At 43.8% G+C, this 15,496-nt stretch overlaps 1 protein-coding gene across 6 annotated transcripts in view; it reads left to right on the top strand.

Annotated features, from left to right (window-relative positions):
* The window catches only part of LOC122542318 (guanylyl cyclase C-like), a 193,643-nt gene that overhangs the window by 131,405 nt on the left and 46,742 nt on the right, over positions 1-15,496 (top strand). For all 6 annotated transcript variants that reach the window (XR_015752575.1, XM_043679963.2, XM_087978379.1 and 3 more), the window contains 2 exons: positions 4,621-4,707; positions 6,080-6,212. Coding sequence is in view for 5 of the 6 variants with exons in the window: in XM_043679963.2 (XP_043535898.1) it covers positions 4,621-4,707; positions 6,080-6,212 (220 nt within the window). In the remaining variant the exon portion in view is untranslated. The remainder of the gene's footprint in view (positions 1-4,620; positions 4,708-6,079; positions 6,213-15,496) is intronic.

Here is a 15,496-nt window from a genome sequence, read left to right as displayed (position 1 = left end):
ATACATGGAATCGTCCATCTTCCTCAGTTACACTGGCACCTTTTCCTCTGCTACATTGATGACTGTATCGGTGCCATCTCATGCTCCCATGAGGAGATTGAACCACTCACAAACACCTTTCACCCTGACCTCAAGTTCACCCAGAGCATCTTGGACATCTCCGTCCCCCTGGACCTCTCCGTCTCCATCTCCAGTGACCAACTCAACACAGACATCTACTTCAAATCCATTGACTCCCACAGTTACCTGGACTATGTCCTCGCATGCTGCCTGAATTGCTGTGCTCTTCCAGCACTACTGATCCAGAATCTGGTTTCCAGCATCTGCAGTCATTGTTTTTACCTCTACATCTCCTCCCAACCCACCTCCTGTAAAAATGCTATACCTTACTCCTAATTCCTATGTCTCTGCCGTATCTGCTCCTAGCAATTCCACTCCAGAATATCCCAGATGGTCTCCTATTTCAAGGACTGCAATTTCCCTTCCCACATCGTCAATGGTGCTCTCTAGTGCATCTCCTCCACTTCCCACAGCTCCGCCCTTGAACACCCCACCCCTCTAAACACAACAAGGATAGAACCTCCCTGGTCCTCACCATCTACCTCACTAATCTCCGGATATAGCGCATTATTCTCTGCCATTTCCACCACCTACAATCAGACCCTATCAGCAGAAATATATTTCCCTCTCCACTCCTGTCAGCATTTCACAGAAACCATTCCCTCCGTGACTCCCTCGTTAGGTCCACAGCCCCCACCTACCCACCCTTCAATCCCGGCACCTTCCCTTGCTACCGCAAGAGGTGTAAAACCTGTGCCCACACCTCTCCCCTCACCTCCGTCCAAGGCCAAAAGGATCATGCTATATCCAGCAGAGATTTTCCTGCACATCCAAACACCTCATCTACTGTGTCCATTGCTCTCCATGTGGTGTCCTCTGTACTGGGGAGACAGGACACTAGCTTGGAGAATGTTTCAGGGAACCTCTCTGGGATGCATGCACCAAACCCCACTTCCCTGTGGTTGACCACTTCAACTCCTCCTCCCACTCCACAAAGTACATACAAGTCCTGGGCTTCCTCCATCACCAAATCCAAGCCGCCTGCCACCTGGTGGAAGAATGTCTCATCTTCTATCTTGGGACCCTCCAACTACATGACATCAACATCAACTTCACTAGTTTCCTCATCTCCCCTTCCCTCACCTTCATCCTAGATCCAACCATCCAATTCGACACCACCCTCTTGAACTGTCCTACCGGTTAATCTTTCTTCCCACCTATCCGCGCCCCCCATCCCACCTGCATCTACCTATCACCTTCCCAGCTATCTGACCCCCACCCCCACTCCCACCCTCCTATTTATCTCCGAGCCCCCTTCCACCTTCCCACATTCTCGATGAAGGGCTTAAGCCCAAAACGTTAATTCTCCAGCTCCTTGGATGCTACCTGACCTGCTGTGCTTTTCCAGCCCCTCGGCTTTTGACTCTTTCCATCATCGGTGTTGGATTTTGTCCAGGGAAGTTGCCTTCCAATTTGACATTAAAATATTCCAAATTCTCTTCCCCTCCGCTAGGGTGACTATGTGGTCATTTAACATGGATTGCCTCCAGTAGCATCAACGTTCCATTTATAGAACATTGAAAATGCAGGAAATTACTTTAAAAATGAAATGATGGAGAGGTTAACATAAGTTCAAACACATCTTTTTTGTAACAAGTGTAAAAAATGAGAAATTCATGTTTCTGTGGGTGATTTAATGGTCAGTGTCATAAAATAGATTGTAAGTAAGATGAACAAAACTGATTTGAGGCCTTGAATCCAAACTGAGGAGAGTTTGAGCATTTCCCTAGATGCTGGGCTCCACTGAGATGGCTGTCTAACTTTGGCCTTGGCTTTCTTGCGAGTGAATGGAATTGAACATAGTTAAAGTTAAAACAAATAATCCCCAAAGTGCCAGTAATTAGGAATTGGCCAAGGTGGAATTATATGGGATGAATAAATATTGTGGAAGTATGCCAGCTTAACTCTCAGCCTCATGGTAAAGCTGTTCAAACTTTAACTTGGTAGAGTGATAGGCTCGAGTTGAAAATGTGTTGCTGGAAAAGCGCAGCAGGTCAGGCAGTATCCGAGGAGCAGGAGAATTTATGTTTCGGGCATGAGCCCTTCTTCAGGAATCCTGAAGAAGGGCTCATGCCCGAAACGTCGATTCTCCTGCTCTTTGGATGCTGCCTGACCTGCTGCGCTTTTCCAGCAACACATTTTCAGCTCTGATCTCCAGCACCTGCAGTCCTCACTTTCTCCTGATAGGGTAGAGGGTATGTGGTTGGGTGGGGTACAGTTAAAAGCAGATGGCAAGCAGTTTATGGAAGGAAGCCTTGATGAAATCCTTTATAATTCCATGATTTATTTCTGACTTGTCATTTCGATACTTAAACGTGAACAATATTTCAAGAATTCCATTGAACTACTGATACTAAAAAGCTAGGCTCAAATGGAATTAGATTCTCTTTGCTTCTTCTCACTTTGCCATAGAATTATATAGAATTTATAGATTATTCCATCCAACAGGTCTGTTTGAAGGTTTATATTCCAACCTCTCTATATCTCAGACTATCAACACAATGTTCAATCCCTTCCACAAGTTCGTGAGTTCATAATATGTAGGAGCAGCAGAATTAGGCTATTCGGCCCATCGGATCTGCTCCGCCACTTCATGGCTGATATGCTCCTCACCCCCATTTTCCTACCTTCTCCCCATAACCTTTCAACCCATTATCAATTAAAACTCTGTCTAACTCCTCCTTAAATTTACTCACTGTCCCAGCATCCACTGCACTTTGAGATAGTGAATTCCACAGATTCACAACCCTTCAGGAGAAGTGGTTTCTCCTCAATTCTGTTTTAAATTTGCTCCCTCCTATTCTAAGACTATGATCTCTCACCCTAGGATGTCCCACAAGTGGAAGCATCCAGTCCACATCTATTTTATCCACACCTTTTATCATCTTGAATACTTCAACTTGATCTCCCCTCATTCTTCTAAATTCCAGAGACTTTAGGCCTTAAGTGTTCAATCTCTCTTCATACGACAAATCCCTCATCTCTGGGATCAATCTAGTGAACTTCCTCTGAACTTCCCCCAATGCCACATCTTTCCTCAAAGAAGAAGACCAAAACTGTGCATAATACTCCAGCTGTGGTCTCACAAATGCCTTATATAGTTGCAACTATACTTCTGTACCTTTATATTCTATTCCCTTAGCTATAAAAGCCAATATTCCATTCGCTTGCTTTATTATCTGCTGAACCTGAATGCTAGTTTTCTGTGTCTCATCTTTGAGGACACCCAGATCCCTCTGCACTGGAGCACCCAAAGTCTCTCCCCATTAAGATGATAGGTCACGTTCCCATTTTTTTGACCAAAATGTATGACCACACACTTATCCATGTCAAAGTCCATCTGCCACATTTTGCCTCACCCTCCTAACCTATCTATATCCATTTGTCAGATTCTTGTGTCCTCATTGCACCATCCCACCTATTTTTGTGTCATCTACAAATCTGACTATAGAGCCTTCTATTCCTGTATCCAAGTTTTTAATGTAGATTATAAATAGCTGGGGTAAATGGACCGAGCCCTGTGGCACCTCACTACTTATATCTTGCCATCTGTAAAAAAAACATTTATCCATCTGTCCATCAGCCAGTCATCTATCCAGGCTAATAAATGACCCCTAATCCCATATGATCCAACCTTGTGAATTAACCTTTTGTGTGACACCTTATCAAATGCCTTCCAGAAATCCAAATATATTACATCCACAGGATCCCGATTGTCTACTTTTCATCATCGAAGAACTCTAAAAAATTAGTCAAACTTGATTTGCTCTTCATAAAACAATGCTGACTCTGATGGATAGCATTTTGACTTTCCAAATGTCCTTATTTTGCTTTTTGATAATTGATTCTAACACTTTCCCAACAACAGATGTTAAACTGGTCTGTAATTTCCTATATATTGTTTCCCTCTATTTTTGAACAAGGACATTATTTTCCCCTTTGTATACCTGCTTCTGGTTAAGCTCAGCCATGCAATTCACAACAACTCCTTGTACCACTGAGTCCCACAATCTCCCTGCTCTCAATAAACAAATTTGTCCTGAATTCCCCACTGGATTCATTAGCGATTATTTTCTATTTGTGGCCTCAGTTTTGGTAGCACCCACAAGAGGCAACTCTATCAATTCTACGTGTATGTGAAAGCAAAGTAGTTTGAACGCTGGATATCTGACATAAAATCAGAAAGAGCTGGATAAACTTAACAAGGTTGGAAGCACCTATACAGAGAGAGATGAAGTTAATGTTTATATCACCTTTTTTCGTCTCTTTATTCTACATCCACTCTTACAAAAAACTAAGACATTCCACAGAATAAGGAAGAATGGAAGCACATTGCTAGGTGATCTGTGGAGCCTGTGCTTGGGAAGTTGGTGAACCACAACATTGACCACATCTGAACAGCAGTTGGCACCAAGCTTCAATGGTCAAGATCACCAAGTAGATGTCTATGCTGACAGTTGACTCCTCTTAATGGCACAATATTTCTATTGCTTCCCTCAGGACGTGTTGAATGACAAAATATCATACCCGGATGGCACTTTCATGGATTTAGAGTTCAAGATATCGGTCATGTATGATATTGCAAAGGTAAGTGCGAAATTCATACTGTGAATGCTGCAGATTCTCATGAAGAGCAGCTTTAGGCATCAACGTGATTGCCAAAAGATTGAAGATGGGCATGCAGTGTTTCACTGATCAACCATTTTCTAAACTTTGCTACAAAAGGACCAGCTTCATTCCGATTTCTCCTCCTGTTTACTGTCCAGTAATGATTGCTACAAAATGCACAATGCATGTGTGTGTGAGAGACTATACATGTGAATGCGTGTGGGCGCACATGTGACTGTATGTTTTTGTGCACCCGTGTATCATACGAAGATGGGGTTAATTATAGCTGCATAATTCTCCCCATGACTAAAGTATTCTGACATACTGCTTATGCTCCCCTTGGCGGGTTGTGATTCCCTGCATCTGAGTCCCATCGAGAGGTAACTGTTTTTAGTAGCAAACTGGAAAAAGGAGTATTTTAAGTTATTTCCATTACAATTCTAAAGGACTGTTATTTTGAACTTCTATTTTTCAAATTTATTACTATGATTTTGTACTTTTGAAGGTCTGTAATGCTGGACCTTTTAGAATTCTTTTCCCTAAGAATTTGTACTCAAGAAAGTGTACCTAGGTCCTTTGTACCTAAGATGGTGCCATAAGTGGTGACTTGCAAACTTTTCGCTGTAATCATGTGACAATAAAGCTAATTCAATTCAAATCAATAAAGTTAAAATTCATAAAACTGAGGAATAGAGAACTAAATAAAAGTGTGAATTGGGCCCTGGAGCAACTTCACAGCATTACAGAGTTGAAGTGTTCATTTTCTCATTGGCAAGGTCAGGTACATTTGCATCAAGGAACATTCTATTCTAGTCAGTAAGTGTCAGCATTGATACTTCCAGGATTGAAAAACACAGGTTAGATACAGAGTAAACCCCCTTCTGCACTAACCTCACCAAACATTCTCAAGACAGATATAACACAGGTCGCAGTACAGAATAAAGATTCCTGTATGATGTCTCAATCAAACATTGCCAGGATAGGTATGGCTTGGAATTAGATATGGAGTAAAGTTTCCTCTACACTGTCCCTATCAAACAGTCCCACGACAGGGACATCACAAGGTTAGAAATAGCATACACACCCCTCTACACTGCCCGCATCAAACACTCCCAGGGCATGTTCAGAATGGGGTTAGTCCTTCAAACACTTCCAAGATAGATACAGGTTTGGAATCAGTGTAATGCACCCTCTTTGCTGTCTCAAGTGAGCAACTAATTCATCTATCAAGGAAATTGTCAGCTGCTGCTTAAATGATCTGTATTGTGCTACTTTCTCAGTTGTGGTCAAAGAATGTTTCATGCTATTGTTTCTTTCAATTACTGACTGATTTATTGGCTATGGTTTTAAGGGAATGTCTTATCTACACTCAAGCAAAATTGAAGTGCATGGGAGCCTGAAATCCACAAACTGCGTTGTGGACAGTCGGATGGTGGTGAAAATTACTGACTTTGGGTGTAACGCCATTGCCATGCCACAGAAAGGTGAGCGTTAGAAACAGAAAATATTCTAACATTCCATTCATTAACTCTATCAAGTGTCACAATATCCCAAACTCACTAAGACTGTTGAATTGAGACAAGAAATAGTGGGAAATTCCACTGATGCTGCATGCATCCAGGAAGTGCAGCTTGAGGTCCAGACTTCAGATCTGATTATCGCAGTATGTGCCTGAGATGGAGAGTGCTTTTGTAGATGTGGTCACCCCTGCAGCAGTTAAGGGGTATTCAGACAGAAAGAGAATGGGTGACCCCAGGCAGTATAGAAGGACAAGGCAGGTAACACAACCGTCTCCTGAGTGTATCTTGCCAATAATCAGCATTTCATTCTGAATACTGGTGAGAATAATAACTCCTCTGGGCAGTGCAGCTGAGCCAGGTACAATGGCTGACTAAGCTGTATAGAGGGTCGAAAGAAGATTTGAAAAGCGGTAGAGAATTCAATAGTCCGGGATTTCTTTAGCCACCTACTTGAATCTAGGATGGTATGTTGCTTCCTACGTGCGAAGGTCAAGTATGTCATTTGTTGTATAAACGAATGGTTCTGAAAGGATAGTTAAGATACTGCTTTCAGGGGATTCAGGATGGCAGCAGTTTGAACAGTCTGCTGTGTTGGGCTCTGTTCCACACCCCAGGCAAGATGGCCTCCTACCCACCACATTAGTCACCGCTGAGGAAGGTTTGCAGTATAAAGTAGGTAGAGCACCTAGAACTCCTTTAAATTAGGATTTGGAAGATCTGGAGCTGAAATGAAGACATTGGAAGGAAAGGGGGCTGGGGAAGTGCAGTAGGCAGGGCATTCCCCTACGATGTCAGACACACACACAGCCATTACCTTGACTCCCATGGCGGTGCCTTTACCTTCAGTGGAGCAACTAATGGAGTTTGCAAAATGCCGTGAAAAGAATCGAGGGAGTGCTGGAGCCAATTGCTGCCATGCTGACAAAGCATGAGCAGGAGATTCAGGCGTTGGACCAGCACATGGAGGCGGTGGAGCAGAGGACCATGGCCTCGGAGACTGCGACGGAGAGCTCCGAGGGGCGTATCCGAACCATAGAAGGCCAGGTCCGGGCCCTGCAGGAACAAGTAGACGAGCTTGAAAATCGAGGTCAAAGAAAAAGAATCCACAGACCTTGGGCTTACCTGAGCTTGAAGAAGGTGAAAACCTTTCTGATTTCCTCGAGAGGTGGCTTCCAGAGATGCTGGGCCTGGAGATCGAGTCAGGCCGGGTGAGTGTGGAGTGGATCTACCTGATCGTGATATGCAGGTCCAGGTCGGTCCAGCGCCCCTGCCCGGTCCTAATGCGACTCCAGCATAACAAGAAAAAGCATCCAATAATAGAAACAGCCAGAAGACTGGGAAGAGATCTACAGGCTTCACTTATAAAGATTCGAAAATAATGTTTTTTGATGACTTTTCTGGGGCTGTAATTAAGAAAAGGAAGGCCTTTGATGATGTAAAAGAAAAAAATAAGAGATTTAAACATTCAGTATTCTCTGAGGTACCCGGCAGTGCTACGTTTCAATTGTGGGAGATCTATGTGCAACTTCGACTTGGCAGAAAAAGTGAAAGAATTTTTGAACTCGCTGAAATGATAGACTTTGACCGAGGAGGAAGAAGGAAACGAGGCGTGTGGACCATGGCATAATATAACTTTTTTTCCCTCTTTGTTCTTTTCCCTTTTGGGGACTCGGGCTTTATAGGCTTGGTATTGCTTTGGTGTAAAATCTGGTATGTTTTATATTCTGTTTTGGTGGTTATTAGTTATTCTATTCTTCTGTTTTGCAGGGTGAGTGGTGGTTACTCGTTTGATATAAAGATGTATGGGGTTGAGATGAGAAGGGGGAGGGGTGGCATTCATTGTTAACTTTTAAGAGTATAAATAATGTGTTTTCTCCCATTGCTTGGGTTTGGAGCGTGGCTTGAGCTGGAACATGTTAGGATGGTTGTGAGGTTGGGAGTGAATGCCCCCTATGGGCAAGGGGAGGGATCTCTGGAAATTTGTGTTTCTTGTGTTTATTTGCTTAGGTTAGGAGTACAGGTTAGTTTTTTAGTTTTGGTAGTGTTTAAGGACTTTAGATTTGATAAAGTCTGTTTCTTCTCCACTCGTCGCACATTGAATTAGCTTTTTCCTCTCGGGGATCTGTGGGCTGTAGTGTGCAGTCGTGGCTAGCGATCTGTTCAGGTGGGGCACCTGGAATATAAAGGGGAGCCATTCCCCCATTAAAAGGAAAAAGGTGCTCTCAAATCTTAGGAAGGAAAAGGTTGACATTGTGTTGTTGCAAGAGACACATTTGACTGATGGGGAACATCTGAAGTTACAGCTGGGGGAATATGATAGGGTATTCTTTTCCTCCTTTAACTCTAAAAGCAGAGGAGTGGTCATACTGGTACAAAAGAACCTCCCATTTCAGGTGACAGATCAAATCAAGGAGGAGCATGGATGGTTTGTCATTCTCAAGGCGCTGATACACAGAGAAGAGCATGGCATCCTGAACATTTCCTGTCCCCTGGCGCATCCTCTCAAATTTATAGTTGAGATGCAGGCTCTTTGGGTGCGCCATACGATTATAGGAGAAGAGTTTAACTGTCTGATGGAACCTGGGTTAGACAGGATGCCAAGAGGGCTGTTGGCAGTCCAGACAGTTAGTGGACTTGTGTGAGGAGTTGGGGCTAGTGGGTGTGTGGAGGTGCCTCCACCCAAATGGGAGGAACTTTACCATTTACTCGAACCCACACAAGAATTGATATGTTCTTTGTTCCATAGGATTGTCTGGACTTGGTGTTAGCCTGCTGGATTGGGAGCATAACTAATTCGGACCATGCAGCAGTATATTTAGATTGTTAAGACCAAACGTCGTGGAGTAGGCGCGTGGCCCTGCGCATGGATCCGTTTCTGTTGAAGGATGACAACCTTGTACAGTTTATCTCAAGGGAGTTCAGGGTTTTTTCAGACAATCAGTCAGGGTACAGCCAGTAATCCACCAGTGCTCTGGGAGATCACCAAAGCATTCTTAAGGGGAATGATTATTTCATACTCAACAATGAGAAGGAGGCAGAGAGGAGAGCAGCAGCAGATGCTTGAAGCCCGGCTGAGTCGGCATATTTCACCAGACCATCCGTGGTCAAATTGCAATGGGTCACGGCTCTCCGGGCTGCTCTGGACTCAGTGCTCACACAAGCGGCGAAGAGGGGGGTCTCCTTTGCAAAGCAAATTCCGTTTGAATATAGGGACCTGGCTTACCTGGCTAGGAAGCAAAGTGGCTCCACAGTCCATTCAGGGAGAGAATTGGCAATGTCATTCGTGAACTGAGGAAGATCAATGCCAGATTCCAGGAATTCTGTGCAGAGTTATACTGGTCGGAGGGCTGTGGGGATGGAGAAGTGAGAATGGAATTCTTTTTTGAAAACTTGGACCTCCCCGTATAAACGCAGATCAGGCCTCCCTTTTAAATACACCTCTGATAGTACAGGAGGTGCAGGAGGTGATAAGGCAGCTCCAAGATGGTAAGGCACTCGGTCCAGCTGGGGTCCCGAGTGAACTTTACAAGGAGTTTATACACACGTTAGCTGAATCACTGCAGGAGATGTATAGTCATTCGTATAGCCAGGACTGTCTTCCGCCCTCTCTTAGGGAGGCTAATATCTCCCTTAATTTAATGAAAGGGAAAGACCCCCAGGATTGCGTATCGTATAGATCCATCTCGTTGTTGAATGTGGATTTTAAAATTCTATCAAAGGTGTTGGCTCTGAGACTGGAGAAGATGCTGCCCGTTATTATAAAAGAGGACCAGATGGGTTTTATTAAGGGCTGCAGCTCCTCCAACAATTATTGCCGGGTATTGAATATAGTGCAAATATGTCAGCAGACAATGATTCCAGGTTTGGTGGTAAACCTGGATGCAGAAAAGGCTTTTGATGGGTGGAATGGTCATATTTCTTTGCTGTTCTAGATGGTTTTGGTCTGGGAGGGGCCTTCACCAGGTGGATGGCAGTGTTATATAGAGACCCCAAGGCAGCGGTTAGTACGGATGGGATTAAATCGAGCAATTTTGGTGTGGGGAGGGGCAGCCGACAGGGATGTCCTCTGTCACCACTACTGTTTCCCTTGGTACTTGAACCACTGGCAGAGGCCATCTGAAAAGACCCTGAAATAAAAGCACCAAAGGTGGGAGTTGGGGGACAACAAATTTACTCTCTATGCAGACGATGTCCTTCTGTTTTTGGCTAACCCAGAAAAGTCCATGCCCCGGCTAATACAAAAAAGTTAAATTATTCAGCAGCTTTTCAGGATACAGGATAAAATTTACAAGATCGGAAGTCATGCCTGTGAGGGGATTGGTGGAGGTACCGAAGCTGGAGGACAGAATGGAGTTTCCTTTTAAATGGTCGCGGAAAGGTTTTCTCTAACTGGGAACTTTTATTACCCCTCACTTCTGGCAACTGTACGGAGCTAACTTTGTGCAGCTGTTTGAGAGAATAAGGCAGGATTTGCAGCAATGGGAGGGACTACCCATATCATGGCTAGGCCATATAACCTTGATTAAAATGAATGTTCTTCCTCGGTTGTTATATCCTATGAGGATGCTCCTGGTGTTATTATCCAAACAGATGCTGTGGAGGTTTGTGGGATGGCTTGGATCATTTATTTGGTGCTATGGGCGCACCTTAAATAAATTTACCAAGTTGCAGCTTCCACAGGATATGGGGGAGGTGGACCTCCCAAATCTGAAGAGATACCAAATAGGCGCCCTGTTGTAGGTGAATGTAGGCGAATGGGTGCGCAATGACTTGAAGTCGATATGGCTTGATGTAGAGGCCTTGAAGGTGAGATGTCCCCTCATAAACTTATCATGGATAAGATGAGATCGGCAGTTGAGCACTGTGAGAATCTGATTATCATAAACATGGTAAAAAGCATGGAGGATAATGTGGCAGGGTGAGGGCAATTTGTTTAAGAGTTCTCCGTTCACCCTGTTTAGTGGGAGCCTCAGGATTTACACCAGGGTCAATGGACTCCAACTTCAGAGCAAGGGAGGGTAAAGGAATCTCCTGTGTGGGAGATTTATTTGAGGGAGAGGTCTTGATGTCTTTTAGCCAATTATGTCAAAAGTATAGAATCCCTCATTGGGACCTTTTCCGATATTTCCAGGTTAGGGATTACAGAAGACCATGCTCTTGACCCAGCCCCACAAGTTGGATATAGAATGACGAGTGCTCCAATGTGGGGGCGCTCTCTCAGTTAGTTCCATATATCATCTGCAGAGAGGAAATGCCTTGGGATATGGTTACACTCCATGAGATTTGGAATCAGGAGCTGGGGGAAGAAATCTCATTGGAAGGATGGGAAGATATATGGGGGAATGTAAAGAAATTTCAGTATGCAATTGAAGATCCTCCACAGGGCCCATGTGGCGCCAGAGAGGTTAGCAAAGTTCAAGAAAGGATCTTCCCTGAAATGTCCAAAATGTAAAAACAGTATTGGCACCCTTACACATTGATTTTGGTCCTGTTCCAAGATCCGCGGATATTGATGGGGCCATAGTGAATGAGCTGGAGAGGATCCTGGGAATGGAGGTTAGGGAGGATCCGGTGTCCCTCCTATTGGAGCTACTGAATCTTCCTTCTTTGGGTGAGCACGTGAAGAGGTTATTCAACATTCTTATGTGCTGTGCGAGGAAGAACATCCTAATGAATTGGATATCAGAAAAGCCTCCAGGTCTCGCAGGGTGGCACAGGCTTCTGACGGAGCATGTCCCTCAAGATTACCTGACAAGTATGGTGCACCATGGAACGAAGCAATTTTATAAGGCCCTGTCTAAATTATATAGACGTGGAGATCTGTCAGCTGCACTGGTTAGGGCCTTTATAGCCACAAGGGCCGTAGATGGTGGTCTGGGGACCCCAGGGAGGGAGACCTAGTAAATATGGGTATAATCATTGTTGCTCCTGTGGACAGGAGCCTTGATGGAGATGCAGCGAGTGGAGTAATGTGATATAGTACAATGTAGTGTAATTTAATTTTACTGGTATGTAATTTAATTTAATGTTTATTTAATTTGAGTTTGTGTTAATTTAAGTTAAGCAAATATGAGTCGACTGTAGAATAGTCTTGAAGAATAGTAGGCAGTTTATTGTCAACATTGTAAGGGATAGGATTTATGCACATCTGGATAGGAATAATGTGATCAAGGATAGTCAGCATGGTTTTGTGAAGGGCAAGTCGTGCCTCACAAACCTTATTGAATTCTTTGAAAAGGTGACGAAGGAGGTTGATGAGGGGAAAGCGGTAGATGTGGTATATATGGATTTTAGTAAGGCGTTTGATAAGGTTCCCCATGGTAGGCTACTGCAGAAAATACGGAGATATGGCATTGAGGGTGAGTTGGAGGTTTGGATTAGGAATTGGCTGGATGGAAGAAGACAGAGGGTAGTAGTTGATGGCAAAGTTTCTTCATGGAGTGCCGTCACTAGCGGTGTTCCGCAAGGATCTGTTTTGGGACCATTGCTGTTTGTCATTTTTATAAATGACCTGGAAGAGGGGTTAGAAGGTTGGGTGAGCAAGTTTGCGGATGATACGAAAGTCGGAGGAGTTGTTGACAGTGAGGAAGCATGTGGCAGGTTACAGCAGGATATAGAGAAGCTGCAGAGCTGGGCAGAAAGGTGGCAGATGGAATTCAATGTAGCTAAGTGCGAGGTGATTCACTTTGGGAAGAATAACAAAAAGATGGGGTACTGGGCTAATGGTCGGATACTTGGTAGTGTGGATGAGCAGAGGGATCTTGGTGTCCATGTACACAGATCTCTGAAAGTTGCCACCCAGGTAAATAGTGCGGTGAGGAAGGCATATGGCGTACTGGCTTTTATTGGTAGAGGAATTGAGTTCCGGAGTCCTGAGGTCATGATGCAGTTGTATAAGACTCTGGTACGGCTGCATCTGGAATATTGTGTGCAGTTTTGGTCGCCATACTATAGGAAGGATGTGGAGGCATTGGAACGGGTGCAGAGGAGGTTTACTAGGATGTTGCCTGGTATGGAAGGAAAATCGTATGAGGAAAGACTGAGGCACTTGGGGCTGTTTTCACTAGAGAAAAGAAGGTTTAGGGGTGACTTGATTGAGGTGTACAAGATGATTAGGGGGTTAGATAGGGTCGACAGTATGAACCTTTTCCCGCGTATTGAGTCGGGTATTACAAGGGGGCATAGCTTTAAATTAAGGGGGGGTAGATATAGGACTGATGTTAGGGGTAGGTTCTTCACTCAGCGAGTCGTTAGTTCATGGAATGCCCTGCCAGTAACAGTGGTGGACTCTCCCTCTTTATGGGCATTTAAGAGGGCATTGGATAGGTATATGGAGGATAGTGGGTTAGTGTAGTTTAGGTGGGCTTGGATCGGCGCAACATCGAGGGCCCAAGGGCCTGTACTGCGCTGTATTCTTCTATGTTCTATGTTCTATTACTGTAATATACTATAATAGGACGATATTATTTCTACTTTTCTGTCCTTCTGTACTTTTGTAACTTCTTTTTGGTTTGTTTTTTTGTAAAAGAATAAAAAACATTTTTCAATAAATATATACAAAAAAAAGATAGTGCAGAAGTCGTACAGAGCCTCAGGTCAGGCCTCATGCGGTTGTGGTCACCTCATGACCAGAGGGACTACAGGGGGCACAGAGGAGCTTCACCAGGATGTTGCCTGGGATGGAGCGTTTGATCCAGAAGGAGAGATTAGATAGGCTTGGATTTTTTTTAGAGCAGAGAGGGCGGCAGGTGAAAATGATTGAGGTGTATAGGATTATGAGGGGTATAGACAGGGTGACTAGGGAGCAGCTGCTCTCCTTGTTGAAGGGTCAATCTCGAAAGGCCAGAGTTTTAGGTTGAGGGATAGGAGATTCAGAAGGGGTTTGTGAAAACCTTTTTCTCTCAGTGAGCAATGGGACTCTGGTACTCACTGCCTGGGAAGTGGAGCCTGGAAACGTAACAACCATTAAAAAATATTTGGATGAGTACTTCAAATACCATAACATTTAAGGATGTGGGATAATTGCAGGAAATTGGGATTAGCCCACTTTTAATGGCAATGTTGGTGCTGACTTGAGGAGCTGAAAGGTCTTTTCTGCACTATATGAACCTATGAAAAGGTGAATGTTCATGTCACATTGGCACAATCCATTCCATGATGTTGCATATAGTCTGTGGGTGGAGACAAGGTGTTCTATCAGAGGTTTTGGAATGAGCGGATGCGTCAGAGGTTTTGGAATGAGCGAATGCATCTGTCCAGTAATGATGTCTGAGAAAACATAGTTGTCCTTATTGCTATCATGTCATAAACCTACATGTTATTTCAGAACAGTGACCCGACTCTGGATTATGATGGTGTATTCTCTACCACTAGCTACTAGATAGGTCACTGGGACTGGTTCTGTGGAAATGAGATGTATATAGGCTGGAAAGTTCTAACCACCTAGATTCAAATCAATACCTCTAGAGGTGACTTGCGAGTGGTATTGAGCAGAGTTTAAACTAACTTTGCCGAGGTGAATGAACCAGGAATTAATATTTAGGAGAGAAATCAAGATGCACAAGAAGCTGGAGAGAGTACTAGAGTAGTAAATAATAAGCTACAAAGTGGGGTGAGAGGAAATGGGCCTAAAATTGGTTTAATATCCATTTATGTTAATGTACAGAGTAAGGTCATAAGCTGCAGATGGAGATGGCTTGTGAAACTATTATATGACACTAACGAAGACCTGGTTCAGAAAAAGACATTAAAGTCCTTACAATAAAGTGTTCATGAAAGCAGGGAAGTAAAGAAAGGAAGAGAGGTAACGTTATTGGTAAAGAAGAGCAACACATTCTGCAGAGAGGACCTTGAGGGAACAAAGAAAGAATGATTAAAACAGCTAAACAATACAAGAGTCATTACATTGTTGAGTGTATTTGTATACCACCAACTAGAAGTAAGAATAATTAATTGGTATATGGCCAACATCACTGGGATAAGAATGGTTCTGGTCCAGGTAAATTGAAATTAAAGGTTGGCAAACAACAGGAACTAACCAATTTAAAGGGAGGGGGTTAGTTTGAGCATAGTCAAGGTATATTCCCACAATGGGGAGAGGTAGGGCAAAGAAATCCAGTGCTCCTTGGTTGACAAAAGAGAGTGAGATTCTTCAGAAAAAGGGTACATATGACAGATGTGAGGCAGATAATACCATTGAGAACCAGATGTAGATTGACTGTGGAATGTTCAGCAGAAAAGTAAAAATC

The sequence above is a fragment of the Chiloscyllium plagiosum genome, unplaced genomic scaffold (genome assembly GCF_037043375.1).
Source record: "Chiloscyllium plagiosum isolate Xiang-an unplaced genomic scaffold, Cpla_swu_hap1 HiC_scaffold_33, whole genome shotgun sequence".
In the NCBI taxonomy this organism is placed as follows: domain Eukaryota; kingdom Metazoa; phylum Chordata; class Chondrichthyes; order Orectolobiformes; family Hemiscylliidae; genus Chiloscyllium; species Chiloscyllium plagiosum.
The sequence above is the reverse complement of the archived record's forward strand: the minus strand, read 5'-3'. Positions and strand labels throughout refer to the sequence as shown.